This window comes from Equus caballus, chromosome 6 (genome assembly GCF_041296265.1).
Source record: "Equus caballus isolate H_3958 breed thoroughbred chromosome 6, TB-T2T, whole genome shotgun sequence".
Lineage (NCBI taxonomy): Eukaryota > Metazoa > Chordata > Mammalia > Perissodactyla > Equidae > Equus > Equus caballus.
Genome location: NC_091689.1, coordinates 26,675,558 through 26,690,473, shown reverse-complemented (window position 1 = coordinate 26,690,473; position 14,916 = coordinate 26,675,558). Strand labels below are relative to the sequence as shown.

The window sequence follows — 14,916 nt, the reverse complement described above, 5'->3', positions numbered from 1 at the left end:
TGCCAGAACAAAACTCAACACTGTACAGGAAGTTGACCAAGTCAATAGAGACAGATCCAGAGATGAATCATACAATGGAGCGGAAAAGGGCTTAAAATAATGACAGGTACTAAGTTAAAAGAGAAAAAAGAATAAAGAATGGACAAAATGGTTAACAATTGGAATGTTTCAAGAGGGAATGAGAATCTATGAAAAGGAATGAAAAGAACATTCCAAAACAGCAAAACATAGCATATGAAATTAAGAACCCACTGGACAGGTTTAATAGTAGAGGAGACTCAACAGACGACAGAACTGTCGAACTTAAGGATAGACCAGTAGAAAATATCCAACTCAAGCTCAGAGCAAAAAGAATGGAAAGGACTGAACAGGGCACAAGAAGGATGTGGTCATGGTCAAAGGGCCAGCACACTGCGACCAGAGAACCAGGGGAGAATAGACAGGAAAGAAGCAGTCTTTGAAGAAAATGGTCAAGAATTCCTAAATCTGATGAAATAAATCAATCCTAAGATTCGAAAAGCTCAGCGAGCCCCAAACAGGATATATCACGGTAGAGCGTATCTTTGCTGTATTAAAGATAAAGAGAAATCTTAAAAGTAGCAAGAGGAAGAAAAACCCCACTTTATTTTTCAGGAGAACAACAATAATATAGACATCTGATTTCTCAACAGAAACAATGGAAGCTAAAATATGATAGAATGGCATCTGTAAAGTGATGGGGAAAATGCTGCAAACGACAGTTCTTCATCCAGTGGGAACGTTCTTCAGAAATAAAGGCTAAAAGGAAGACATTCTCAAACAATTAGAATCTGAGTGGTTTAGTCCCAGCACACCTGCTCTACAGGAAATACTAAAGGGAATTCTTCAGGACAAAGGAAATATTCTCAGATGGAAGTGCAGACATGCAGGAAGGAATGAACATACCACAAAAGATAAATAGGGAAATATAAAAGTAAAATATCTCTATTTACGGATGACATAATCTTGTGCGTAGAAAATCCAAGGAATTCACTACAAAAACTATTAGAACTAACAACAGGTTTGGAAAGGTTGCAGGATACAAGATAAACATACAAATATCAATTATATCTCTACACACTACCAACAAACAAGCTGAAAATGAAATGAAGAAAAACAATTCTGTTTACAACAGCACCAAGAAAGAGAAGAAACTTAAAAACATGCAAGACTTATACATCAAACACTACCAGACATTGTTAAAATAAAATTGAGGAAGAGCTAAATAAATGCAAAGACGCCTCATGTGCATGAATTGGGAGACTGAATACTGTTAAGATGGCAATACTCCCCAACTGACCTACAGATTCAACACAATCCCTATCAAAATCCCAGCTGGCTTTTTTTTCCCCCAGAAATTGGCAAGTTTAAAATTTATATAGAAATACATGAGACCCAGAATAGCCAAAACAATGCTGAAAAAGAAGAACAGAGTTGTAGGACTCGTACTTTTTTATTTCAAAACTTACTACAAAGCTAGAATTACCAAGACAGTGTTGTATTGGCATAAGGATAGACATATAGATCAATGGCATATATTTGAGATTCTGAAAATCAATCTATACATTTACGGTCAATGTTTTACAAAGGGGCCAACACAATTCAATGGGAAAAGAAGAGTGATTTCAACCACTGGTGATGGGATACATGGATATCCACACATAAAAGAAGGAATTTGGACCCCCACTTCAGACCATACACTGAATTAACTCAAAGTGGAGTTAAGATCGTAAGATAAAGGTCATAGAACTAAGTACAAGAATGAAAACGACAAAACTCTTAGGACAAAACATAGTGGTAAATCTTCATGACCTGGTTTAGGCAATGATCTCTTAGATATGACACCAAAAGCACAGCAATAAAAGAGAAGATTGATGAGATGGACTTCATCAAAATTACCAGGGACTTCATCAGAGGACACCATCAAGAAAGTGAAAAGGCAACCCACAGAATGGGAGAAAAAATATAGAGGCAAATCACGTATCTGATAAGGGACTTTTATCCAGAATATATAAAGAACATTTATAACTCAACAATAAAAGACAAATAACCCAATTTTAAAATGGGCAAAGATTTTGAATAGACATTTCTCTAAAGAAGATACACAAATGGCCAATGAGCCCATGAGAAGATGCTCAACATTGTCAGTCACTGGGGAATTAAAAATCAGGACCACACTGAGATGCCACTTCATATCCACTAGGATGGCTAGAATAAACAGACAGACATGCTAGGTAGGATGTGGAGAAATCGGAGCCTGCAGACTTGCTGGTGGCTTGTAATCTGGTGCAGTCACTTTGGAACACAGTTTGGAGTTTCCTCAAAATGTTAAGCAATGAGTTACCACATGACCTGGCAATTCCACTCAAAGGAATATGCCCAAGAAAAATGAACGCTTACATCCACACAAAATCTCGTACGTGAATGTTCACTGCTGTATTATTCATAATAGCCAAAAAGTTGGAAATAACCCAAATGTCCGTGATGTGTCGTCACTCAATGATAGGAATACGTTCTAAGACAAGGACTATTAGGCGAGTCTGTCGTTGTGCAAACATCACAGAGTGCACTTACACAAACCTGGATGGTACGGCCAACTATTGCTGGATCATATGGTAATTCTCCATTTAGTTTTTTGAGGACCCTCCATACCGTATTCTACAGCAGTTGCACCTTTTCACATTCCCCCGGCCACGCACAGTGTTCCAGTTTCTCCGTATCCTCACCCACACTTGTTATTTTCTGGTTTGTGGTTGTTGTTGAATAGTACCCATCCTAATGGGTGTGAGGTTAGGACAGCTGATTTTAACAAGGGTCTTTTCTGGTGCTGCCTGGAGAGCAGGACGGGCAGGTGGGCACTGGGAGCCCAGGTGGGCGCTGGTGCAGTCCTCTGGGGAGATGCCGGTGGCTCGGTGGCTCGGGGCAGACAGGAGCAGAGGGGTGGAGGGTGAGGAGAAGTGGATCCGATAGGTTTTGAAGGTAGAAAAGGTATGAGGTGCAAGAGATAAGGGTCTGAGAAGACTCCGAGTTTGTCCTGAAGCCAGAGCAGCAGGGAGGGGCCCGCCACCTCTGCCCTCCGGAACCCTCTCCGCTCCACCCATCAGTGGGGAACTCCCTTCCCTGTGCTCTGCTCACCAAGAGGCCCTCACCCCACACCCCAGCACAGCAACTGGCACTAGAGCTGGCTCAGGAGATAGTGATGGGGAGGGAGCGGCGGCCTGGTTACTGAGGATGGTGACCTGGGCCACCGTCCTCCTGCTGCCACTGCGGGGACCCCATCTGTGTCCCCACCCCCAGGACCAACATGGGCACAGCTGGCAGATACTGGGTGGGGCTCACCAATCCGGGGCTTGGCAGGGCTCCCCACCCTGCAGGCGGCTGCCTGGTGTCCACCCGGCTGGAAGGAAAGGAGGAGAAATGGCAGCATCTCACTGTGGTGAGCGGCCCCCATCCGGCCCCCACCCTGCCCCAGACCACCAGGAACACAAATAACGGCAGAGGAGAGCACCGCTGCTGTGCACAGAGGGTCACATCCAGAGGGCGGGCCAGCCCCGTGCCCCCGCCAGCCCCGTGAGGGCCTCCCCGGGCCTCTGAGCGCCTGGCCTGGGCTGGGGTCCAGTGGCAGGCTTGTGGGCAGCATGGGAAGGACCCGGGGGCTAGAGGGGAGCCAGACTGCCCCCTAAGTGGCCCTGCGGACAGGCCAGAGGTGGTCATGGCGCCCAGACGGTGGAATACTTTCAAATTTCTAGAAGTTCCAGGTGACCAGAGCCCTTTATAAAAGGCATCTATACTCACCTGGCCCCAGGGTGACCCTAACCCCAATTGCATCACCAACTTTGACCCTAACTCTAACCTTAACTTAAACCCTGACCTCATCAGTAACCTCAACCGTTATCGTAGTCTTGACTCTGACCTTACCTCATCTAAAACTTAACCCTACACTAACTCTAACCCTGACTCTGACCCCAACCTATCCTGACCCCTGACCCCAATCCTCAAATGCATTTCTCCCCTCCAGGTGGTCCTTTCCTGCCACTCTGTGTGCTGATGAACTAGGAAATGCAGAAGGGGACCAGACACAACGGACAAGCTCCCACGTTCTACCACCAGACCAACAACTGTTAGCCATGCTGCGCTGAGTTTCACACTTTTAGGCAAGAAGACGTTGTGGATAAAGCTGAAGTCCCCAATGCTCCCCTGGGGCACTCTGGGGAGTCTGCTGCCTCCAGGCCACCTTCACACCTCAGGGGTCAGCACACACCAGTGCGGCCTACTCCACATTTTAAGAAGTAGTGTTTCTGTTTTAAACTTCAACACACTGTGTCACGCTTGTGCATGGCCCTGCACCCCTCTCTGTTCTCTTCATGCTGGTGGGCACGGCTTTGTCTGGTCTGTCCTCGTCTGGCCTGTCCTGAGGGGTTTCTGCACGTCCCTTGGGCTGGTGGGTGGGCAGTGACCTGACTGTGGACATTAAGGACACTCCCTCTTCCCCTCACCAGGGCAGCCTGAGGGGACAGGAACTCCACACAGTGGATGAGGGCTCTGGGAAAACACAGCGGGCACTGCATCCACCCCACAAAGGCTCGGGGCCGGGGGTGGTGGCCATTATCTACTGGCCATTGTCCATCCCGGGGTGGGGGGCTCAGATCCAGGCAGGAAGAGACCCTTGTAAATCCACAGCAGACTGTGGGCATGGAGCCCAGGGGAGGGGAGGTGAGGGGCTGGCTCACCGGGCCTCCTGTCCCTAGGGCCGGAGGACAGTAGGGAGAGTTACCTCTAGGGTGTTGGCTGTGCTCCCGTAGGAGTCGCCCTTCCCTGCCCCGGGGGCCATGTCGATCAGGGCGGCACTGTCCTCCTCCTGGGTGCGCCTCCGCAGCATTCCGCTCCTGTGTCCCACCAGCACCAGGGTGGGGATCGGGGGTAGAGAGGGGGCACATGAGACCCAGTCCCCATGCCACCACACAGCCCGCAGGAAGCCCATGTCACAGGGGAGGACACAGGCTTGGAGCGGTGGGCAGCGCCAGGCCAAGCCGTCCAATCTGGGGGCACGTGAAGATCACCCAGACCGGCCCTCCGGCTCCAGCAGGAGACCAGCGGTGAGGGAGGGAGCATCTGGGAGGCCTGGCCCAGCAGATGTCCGTCTGTCCGCCTGTCCAGTGAGTGTCTACCTCCCATTCAGCCCTGCGTGGGGTGGTGGGGCCTGAGGAGGCCTGGGGGGTGGGCTTGGAATGTAGACCCCCTCTCCCTCCTGCTCGCCTGCAGGGGGACAGATAACGCCCTTTGCCAGAGAGAGACGGGGCCCTGGCTCCTCCTGGGGGCCCTACGCCTGTTGCGGGGGCTGGCCTGGCCACACTGACTCTCTGTCTTTCCCACCTGGCCTCTGGACCCCTCTGTGGGGGGACAGACACCACCACTGTTCCAGTTGATGGGTTGGCAAAGTGGGGCAAAGAGCGAGAGGAGACCTGTGGCCCGAAAGAGAGTGGGATTTGAGCCGGGGCTGGTGGTGTGCCCCAGCAGAACTAAAGTGACCTGGGGGATGTCACAAGGGCCATGGTGGCCAGGAGGGTATGAGGGTGGAGGAGCCACAAGAGGTCAGAGGGGACAGCTCATCTGGTTAGGGTAAGCTGAGGCCCAGAGAGGCAGAGGTGAGCCCACACCTCCTGACCCCCTGCCAGGCTCCAGATGCCCCAGAGCCAGGATTCATGACGTCATGGCACCCCGACATGGTCCTTGGTCCAGGGTCATGGGTGTTCCTGGAGGAAAGTCCTCGAGAGTTTAAGTCAGCCGGCAGCTCCCCCCACGCGGCAGAAGCCCCTGCGTGGTGAGCAGGCAGTGCTCTGTTGAGGAAGGGGCGGAATAGGGGATGCCCCAACACAGAGGCCCCAGAAGTGACCTGCTCCGAGGTGGGGTCATTGGACAGGTGGGAAAACTGAGGTTCCCTAGGGTTAGGGGTGACCTACCCAAAGCCACACCAAGCACCTGGCCCTTCTTGTCGCCCCGGACCCTGGAGCAGACACCCTGCCAGGCCTCTGGGGCACCAGGGCGGACCCTGGAGCTCCCATCCGCAGTTCAGGGCATTTGGAGCCCCGAGGGGTTAGGGCTGCTTGCCCAGCCTCCCTGGAGTCCATCTCCCCACCTTCCTCCCTGTGTCCCTCGCATCGTAGAACGGGTTCCCACCTGGCACAGCGGCTTCCAGGAGAGGCTTCCGAGGTCATGGCCAACCTCCCAGCACGAGCTTGGTCTGGGCAGCTGAATCCAGGCCAGCCCCGTGGGCAGAGAACTGGGAGGACCCTGTCCTCACCGCCCTGACCAGGCAGTGACAGCCACTTGCATGCCCTCTCCCTGCCTGAGCAAAGGGCCCGGAAGCAGGCAGGAGAAGCGCCTGGCACTGCTGGCCGGCCAGGGCAAGGTCTCCCCAGCTCCTGGAACAGGATCTGCCTTTGTTTGGAAAGGGGGTGTGGGGCTCCAAGTCTGCAAACAGAGGCAGCCCATTTTCCTAGAGCCTTCACACATCCCGCATGCAAACGCCACTGTCCCCCCAGCAAATGACACGGCTTATCTCTCTCCTCTTATTTGCTTAGGGGTTTCAGGGCCCACATCAGCTGTGGGGGCTGCTGCCGGGGAGGGTTAAGGAGAGGTGGAACTGGGCAAGGGTGGCCACAGGTGTGGGCTGGTGTCATCCCCACCTGGTGGTGTGCTGGGTTGGAGACATTAGGGGACCCAGGTTGCAGAGCCAACTCTGCCACTTCCTGGGTGTGACCTCAGGCATATCACATCACCTCAGGGCCCATCTGGGAAAGGGGGTGGGGCCTTGCTCACTGCAGAGAGGAGGGGTCGAGCCCTCCTGTCCTCCTCAGTCGGGGCCTCTCTCCCAGGAGCCCACTCACCCAAGGCCCGGTTCCCCTGGGTGCCCTCTTCTGCCTGTTGAAACCCCTGAGTCAGACCCTGGTCCTGGCTGGAGCCACCCTGATCCCCACGCCCCTCCCAGGGAGGGCGCAGGGCTCCCTTGCCCAGCAGAGCCCGGCCACAGTGGGTACACCCTGGGCCTGAGGGCGTCTGCAGAGGTCTCTATCTGGGGCCAAGCTCTCCCCACACAGACCTCAAGATGGGTTCCTGTGCAAGGACTGGATGCAGAATGCTCCAGAGACCTAGAAAGCAGTGGGAGGCCGGTGAGGAGGGGAGGAATGCTGGCAGAAGGCGCCTCTGCCTGATCCTCCTGGGCCTCTGGAGAGGGAGGCCTGGTCTTCCCAGGCTGAGGCAACCTCACACTTGGCTCTGGTCAGTCACTGCGAAGGACCACGGCAGCAAGAGGTCAACTCTCAGGGGCCCCAGGGCTTCCTGCCCAAGAGGAGCGGAGAGGGCAGGAGGAGGAGAGGGCAGGAGGCTGCAGGCCGTGGAGGGACTGACGCACGCACAACACCTAAAAGGGTGCTCACCCTGGGTTTAGCTTCTAATTGTTACTTTATATAATGTTTTTTGGTTTGAAATTTTTTCAAGTTGCATAACTTTTGCAGTTTTAAAAAATTAGGGGAGGAAAAAAGGAAGCTACAACCAGCACAGGTGCCTTGTTGGGTCCCAGGCGCTACGAAGAGCCCAGGCCTAGGATCTGCTACACCAGCTTTATTTGACTATAACTTTTTATATCCATTTATGTAACATTTAGAAATAAATTTGGTAAAAGTGAAAAAAAAAAAGCCTCCAACTACTGTGGCTTAACAAAAAAGATCTTCCTCACCTCACAAGAAATGGGGAGATGGTGGCAACCTGGTCCGTTCAGTTGCTCCAGGAAGTTGGGGCCAAAGCCCTGGCCTTGTGGTTGCAGGATGGCTGCAGCAGGTCCAGCCATCAAATCCACATTCAAGACACTATGCCAGCTATGCCTGTACTTTTTGTCAGGAAAGCAGGTGTCATCAGCTAAGCCTGAGTCTCAGGCCACCCCTGGCCATGAGGCAGTCTGGAAAGGGAACAGATCCATTGGACTGGTTTAGAACCAAAGTGCTTCATCCCTGGGGGTGGGCACATTGCTGGTCTGAACAAAATCACTGGGGTGAATGATGCCTGTGGTGACTGCCAGCTGGGTGACTCCTCTGTCGTCCTGACAGTCACCTGCCCTGCACATGGCCTAAGGGGTGCGCCACGGATGGTTCACAGTCTTCCTGTGTCCCACTGTGTTACCCTACTTGCTTGACATACTCCTTGCCCTCTAGGACCACCCCTGTCCCCTAGACACTCCTCTACACTCAGGCCCTTCCTCTGCACTCAGGCTCTTCCTCTGCCCCCCAGGGCCCTCCCCTGCCCCCAAGACTCACTCCTGCCCCCTAGAACTCTTCCTTGCCCCCCAGGATTCTCCCTGACCTCTCTCCTGACCCCTCCCCTGCTCTCCCTGCCTCCTAGGATCCTCCCCTGATTCTGCCTCTCCCCTAAACCTTCTCTCTGCAGAGCGAGGACCCTCCTCCAGGTGACCACCGAGCCTGCTCACCGCCCGCCCGTCCTCTCTGCTTGCCTCTTGCCCTGTAGGGCACTTCCATTCCCCCAGCCTAGGCCCCAGGCCCAGTGTGTCTGCATGCCTGTCCCCCCGCCTACTCCTTCTCGGGGACCCCTCTCCATGGCGGTCCGCAGCTCCGCACAGCAGTACCTCCCATACAAGGACGGCCCCAGATTCCCCACAGCAGCCCTGGGTCCCTCCCTCGCCTCCCTTATCTCCTCTGCAGCCCACCCAGGACCCTCCCCGACCACCACTAGGCTCCTCCCGCCAAGGCCCCACCAGCAGGTTGGGGTTTGCAGGCCTCCCCTGCCCAGAGGCTCTGCCTGTGGCCGCTGCCCCTGCTCGGCTTCCTCCCCACCCTAGTGCCCGTCCTCTGTGGGGTCATCCCACTCTGCCGTTAGGTGGCTCCTCAGCGAGCCCATGCAAAATGCTGTGCTTTCTTCCAAAGCACAGATCACCTTCTAACTGTCATTCTTCTTACGGCTGAAGCTACACCCCACTGTTCCTGAAGTTCACAAGGGCAGGGATTTTGAGAATCTGTTTGCTCACTGGCGCATCCCCAGGACCTAAAGGAGGGAAGGCACAGACCAGGGGCCCAGTACCTGCTGTGGGCTGAGGCTCCTCCCCTCATTTCATTGCCCACACGGCCACCCCTGCTGGCTTCTTTTCTTCTCTGCCTCCCTTCCCCTTTCTCTCTCAGAATGAGCCTCCTACGCTGTGTCTTTGCTTGTGGGTTGTTTCCGGCCTCAGAGTGGGGTGGCTCCCCACAGCCCTCTTTGGCCCGATGGCTTGGCTTCATACCCTCCCCCCCGACCTGGCTGAGAACCCTCCTATTTGCACACATCCTGGAGGGCCAGCATGTCCCTCTCTAAGGGACATGCACTTCCCGCAGCTGTGGCCTGCTGGGTTCCTGGGGTGGGCACAGTGGCTGTTTCCAGTTGGGTAGTAGTTAGCACAGCCAAAGGCCCAGCTCAGGGGCGTGGGGCTGCATGCTCTTTTTGAGGCTCAGGGTGCACGTGGGGGTCTGCCTTCCCAGACTCAGCCACCACTGTGCCGAGGGCCCACACTACTGGACAGGAGGGGACAGCTCCCCATGTGGGCGCTTTGGCTGCCCCAGTCCACGCCCTCCCCCAGGCTGCCCACCCGACACTGTGAGCTAGTTTCTAGTTGTGTAATTTTTGGTCAGTGCAGCGACGGCTCCCTGTCCTGGTTTGTACTTCTCTGATGACAACACTGGGGACGTCTCCTCATGTTACAGGCTGGCTGGCCCTCTGGGCTCTGAACTGCCTGCTCCCCCCTCAGCCTGTTACCGTCCGGGTCCCTGCCTTCTTTCCTTTGATGGGCAGGAATTCCTCACATCTCAGGGTTAGGCCCTTGCTGGTTTTAAACCCTGTGTCTCAGTCTGCTCTGTCTGTTCACGGTGTTCTTTGTTCTGCAGGAACTTTTATAAACCATCAAAATCCTGTCTTACTGCTGTGCCTTTGGGTTTGAAGCAGTCTTCTCTACTCCTTGTTCACAATACACTTTCCCACATTTTTTCTCCCAAGTTTCTATTTTACCTTTCTCTCTGGGGTGTTTTTTTTTAAAAGACTGGCACCTGAGCTAACATCTGTTGCCAATCTTCTTTTTTGTTTTCTTTCTCCTTCTCCCCAAAGCCCTCTGGTACATAGTTGTATGTTCTAGGTAGGTCCTTCCGGCTCTGCTATGTGAGATGCCGCCTCAGCATGGCCTGATGATCCATGACAGTGCCTAGGGTCCGAACCGGCGAAACCCTGGGCAGCCAAAGCAGAGCACGCGAACTTAACCACTTGGCCACGGGGCGGCCCCCTCACTGGGTTTTCCATCCTCTGGAGCTGCCCTACATCTGGTTAGGCAGGGTCCGGGGTTATCTTTTCCACAGGGTGCTACTGTGCCCACCACCACCAAGGAGACTGTCCACTCCTCCCCGACCCATGGGCTAGCTTTCCAGCCACCAAGTCCCTGCCCAAGGGTCTGCCAGGGCTGACTGGCCTCCACAGTGTCTTTACTGTGGGTTTGTAGCTTTCAGAATGTGCAGGATATCACCTCTCTTGACTCCTTCTCAGAGTTGACTGAACCTTTTCAAAGTTTCAAGGTTCAATGTGGATCTTTTTTCTTCCACATAAATTTGAGAGCTTAATGAGTTTCTCGAAAAATCAGATGGCATTTTGATTAGGATTGTGCTGGATTTAGCATAGCTTTTCCCATCCCCTCAGCATTTTTAAAATGCCTGTTAAAAAACAGACGCTGGGGGAATGGGTCTGGTGGCGCAGTGGTTAAGTTTGGGTGCTTTGCTTTGGTGGCCCGGGCTTTGCCGGTTTGGATCCCAGGTGTGGACCTACACACGGCTTGTCAAGCCATGCTGTGGCAGGCGGCCCACATACAAAGTAGACGAAGATGGGCACAGATGTTAGCTCAGGGCCAATCTTCCTCAGCAAAAAAGAGGAGGATTGGTGGCAGATATTAGGTCAGGGCCAATCTTCCTTAAAAAAAAAAAACAAACAAAAAAAACCCCCAAATAGATGCTGGGTTTCAATTTGTGACCATTCTGAGTCTCCCCTCTACCTTGGGCACCTTCCTGTCCCTGTTCCCAGGGGGTGGATGGCTGCACACGGTCCCGCGGAGCTTCGCCTCTGCTGCTCCTTGAGCCTCTCTCCTCACTGTCCTCTCTGCTGGCAGCTTTCTGGTGTGTTCTCCTATGTGTGGGCTGCGTGTGTCATGACACTTTCCTGCTCTATTAGTGGGGACTCTAAGCTCACATTTGCCCGCACACTTTACTTATCAGCTGTTGCTTCCTTTCTTCTGCACCATGGTGAAAATCTGCACAGTCCTTGCCTCTGCTTCTGCCCTCCCCGACCGCAAGAACAAGCACCTCGCAGTTCGGATCACTAGTTATTTTAGGAGGGGCACATTCAGAACCTTGTCAAGAATCCTGCCTTCGCATTTGCAAACAGCTCCACGATCACGTCAAATGTGTTCTTTTAAACCAACATTCTGCTGGTTTGAGCACCTGCTGCTGCTGCTTCTAAATCGTATCTTTCCCTTTCTTCACTTCCTTATTTGGATTCATCTTTTGTTTGGTGGAGGACTCCTCTGAATAATTTTTTCAGCAAAGGCACCCAAATTCTGCATCCTTGTGCATCTAAGTGTCTTTCTTTTGTCCTCAGACACGGAGGGTGTCTAGCAGGGGGCAGAACTCTAGGGTCATGCTCCGGAGGCTCTTCCTGGGGCCACGCCCAGCCAACTCTGCTTTCCTCACCAAGGTTGCTTTTCAATAGGCAGACGCTCAGAGACTCAGGGCACACAGTTTATTCTGGCGAAGATTAGAGTCACGAACTGGACGTGACCTTAAACCTCAGGCCAGCCACTGCCATGTCTGCAGCTTGTCTGGCACCCAGTCACCTGGAGCCCTCCCACACGCTGCCGGCTCCCGGTGCAGCCTGCCCAGTGCCGTCCCCCAGCTCTAGAAGGCGCTGTCCAGGAGAGCTTTCTGGGACGGTGGACAGGGGCTGCCCTCAGACAGATGTGGCTGCTGAGCACTTGGAATGTGGCCAGTGTGACCAAGGAAGTGAGTGTACCCCATTCCACTGTAGCAGATTTAGATTGGAACTGAAGCAGGCACAAGTGGCAGCGGTGGCTCCCACACTGGACAGTGCGGCCCTAGAAGTGTGGACGTGGGAGGGACCCTTGGGGACCACACGATTCAGTTCTCATTCTGCAGAAGGGAAAACCTGAGACGCCAAGAGGATATAAGGTCCTTGTAGCATTAAATTCAGACCCTGGGTGACTGTCGATGTAAATTTTATAAGAAACAAGCCAACACAACGATCGGGCAGAATGGGAGGCGATATTCTAAGTGGCCAAGAGGTACGCTCTGGGGAGAGTCTCTCTGAAGAGAGACTCGGGGTTCTGTTCTGTCGGGCACAACGCAGCCGTGTGCCTGGGAAGCGTCCCCTCCTGGCCACGAGGGCAATGCCGGCCTCCAAGGGCTGGCAGGGCTGTTGGGCACCTCCGGCCGCACTCAGCAGGGGCCTGGCGCACGGCCACCACTCTTTAAGAGAGCTCTGAGGGTCACAGGACACAGCTGAGTCATCCTTTACCCACTGATTTGTCTGCTTTTTAATACATAAAATTTTTAAAGAAAATGCCATTGACTAGTCTAAAAGACTAAAAAGCTCTTGGCCTTGAGGGCTGGCTGGGACGGCCCCTGACTGCCCACCCAGGCAGAGCACAGGCCTTTTAAGGCTCTCAGGCCCACTGTGCCACCCTTCTCAGGTGGGGGCCGTGACCTCCCTCTGAGGAAACCCAGAAATGGTGACGTGTGGTACCGTGACCGCTGATGGATACTAGGAACACCGCGTGGCAGGAGGTGAGAGGAACAGCATCCCAAGGTGGCGAGCAGGCGTCATACATGGCAGTTATCACTCAGCGCCTTTTTATTGCCATTGGGTTTGTGACTGTTGCTATAGTGATGATTTCAGGAGCAACGGGTGGATTAAAAAACCATGGCCGGGCAGTTCTGTTGGAGAGAGGGACCAGTGAGGAGCGAGGATTCAGAACCTGACGAAGGTGGCATCGATCTGCCGCACGGTGGGGAGGGCCAGCATGATCTTCCGCCTGTACTGGGGGTCCTTCTGCAGGGGGTTCCGTTCCAGGTACACCGTCTCCAGGTTCTTGGCTCCCTTCAGCTCGTCGAGGTCACTCCAGCTCTCGAGGAGATTGTCGTTCATCTGGAGGACACACACACACACACACACATACACATACACATGCACACGCATTAGAAAAGGCTTTAGAACAGAACAGCCTGAGCCTGCCCCCGCCCACATCTGGGTGAGGCCACAGAGGCTCTCCAGTCTTCTCCACTCAGAAAACTGTGACTGGTATGAAGCCTTCCCTGGAACCTTCCATCGCCTCTCATACATCCCGGCCATCTTTCATTGGCATCCTGAGGGGAATGTACCTGTTTACACCCATGACCTGGCCATGTCACCACGATAGGGGCAAATCCAAATTTCAATCAGCAGAGAAAACAGAAGCAACGCTGATGACAACCCCCTGCCCTCATCTCCAGGCAATGTTATCGTGTGGTCCCCAAGGGTCCCTCCCACGTCCACACTTCTAGGGCCGCACTGTCCAGTGTGGGAGCCACCGCTGCCACTTGTGCCTGCTTCAGTTCCAATCTAAATCTGCTACAGTGGAATGAGGTACACTCACTTCCTTGGTCATACTGGCCACATTCCAAGTGCTCAGCAGCCACATCTGGCTGAGGGCAGCCCCTGTCCACCGTCCCAGAAAGCTCTCCTGGACAGCGCCTTCTAGAGCTGGGGGACGGCACTGGGCAGGCTGCACCGGGAGCCGGCAGCGTGTGGGAGGGCTCCAGGTGACTGGGTGCCAGACAAGCTGCAGACATGGCAGTGGCTGGCCTGAGGTTTAAGGTCACGTCCAGTTCGTGACTCTAATCTTCGCCAGAATAAACTGTGTGCCCTGAGTCTCTGAGCGTCTGCCTATTGAAAAGCAACCTTGGTGAGGAAAGCAGAGTTGGCTGGGCGTGGCCCCAGGAAGAGTTCCTACAAACTAATTCTCAGTAACTGTTCCCAGGGCCGGACTGTGCGCTCTGACGGTAACATGGTCAGCAGATCAGGGGCCACTCCCCCTAAAAATCACGGCTCTCCCGTATGTTGCCTCTATGGCTTGTTCCGCTAGGACGCCCCATTGCCGGTTTCTGTGGTGTAAATGTCTCCACTGTGGCTAATGTCCCCAGGATGTAAAACTTCAGGAGGGGCTCAGAGTCTGAGTTGTAGGCTCAAAGCAGGTGAAATCTCACCATCCTGGACCCACCTCAGCCAGGAAGAATTCCCTCAGTTCTCACACCACTGTCAGGATGAGGACACGAAGGGACTCAGGGTTCAGCGTGTCCATCACAGCGTCTGCATACGACGTCCACACCTGTCTGTCTAGTGGATGCTTGTGGTCCCTCTGCTGTGGGCAGGGCGGGAGGCTCTGAGAGAGGAGCCACCCTGGTTTCTATTAGTTTCCAAAGAATATGGCAGAGGGACGAGTGAAAACAGACAAGAGAACCACCTCTGTGAACGCAAGATGCACTCAACTGCCGGAGCAGAGGATGAAGGCCAGAGGGCAGAGGACAGGCACACGGGACCGGCACTACAACTCCAGGCAGCAGCGTGCCAGCGAATGGTCAGCAACCAGCTCCCAGAGAAACGCAAAAGCCCTGGTCTCTAGTGTCTGCCACTTCTGTGGTGCAAATACCCCGCCGTGGCTGATTTCACGCTACCAACTTGATGTCACAGACAGCGGCACTGGGAAGAGGGGCACACAGTTGGCTCTGGGAGCCAGGGCGAGCTGGCTCAGCACAGCACTACCCAGAGGAGCTT

General features: G+C 53.9%; 2 protein-coding genes across 13 annotated transcripts in view; both read right to left on the bottom strand.

Annotated features, from left to right (window-relative positions):
• ANO7 (anoctamin 7) overlaps positions 1-7,972 on the bottom strand; it is a 34,984-nt gene extending 27,012 nt beyond the window's left edge. For 5 of the 8 annotated variants that reach the window (XM_070270737.1, XM_070270733.1, XM_070270732.1 and 2 more), the window contains exons 1-3: positions 6,196-6,374; positions 4,793-4,904; positions 3,358-3,415 (exon numbers count right to left, since the gene is read on the bottom strand). In XM_070270737.1, coding sequence (XP_070126838.1) covers positions 3,358-3,415; positions 4,793-4,904; positions 6,196-6,233 — 208 coding nt within the window. In that variant the 5' untranslated portion in view covers positions 6,234-6,374. Of the gene's footprint in view, positions 1-3,357; positions 3,416-4,792; positions 4,905-6,195; positions 6,507-7,753 lie in introns of those variants that run through there. The other 3 variants (XM_070270734.1, XM_070270738.1, XM_070270736.1) reach the window with 3 other exon arrangements.
• A 4,967-nt stretch (positions 7,973-12,939) lies between these two features.
• Positions 12,940-14,916, bottom strand: part of PPP1R7 (protein phosphatase 1 regulatory subunit 7) — a 31,675-nt gene continuing 29,698 nt past the window's right edge. For all 5 annotated transcript variants that reach the window (XM_023644079.2, XM_070270752.1, XM_023644080.2 and 2 more), the window contains one exon: positions 12,940-13,251. In XM_023644079.2, the coding sequence (XP_023499847.1) occupies positions 13,075-13,251 (177 nt within the window). In that variant the 3' untranslated portion in view covers positions 12,940-13,074. The remainder of the gene's footprint in view (positions 13,252-14,916) is intronic.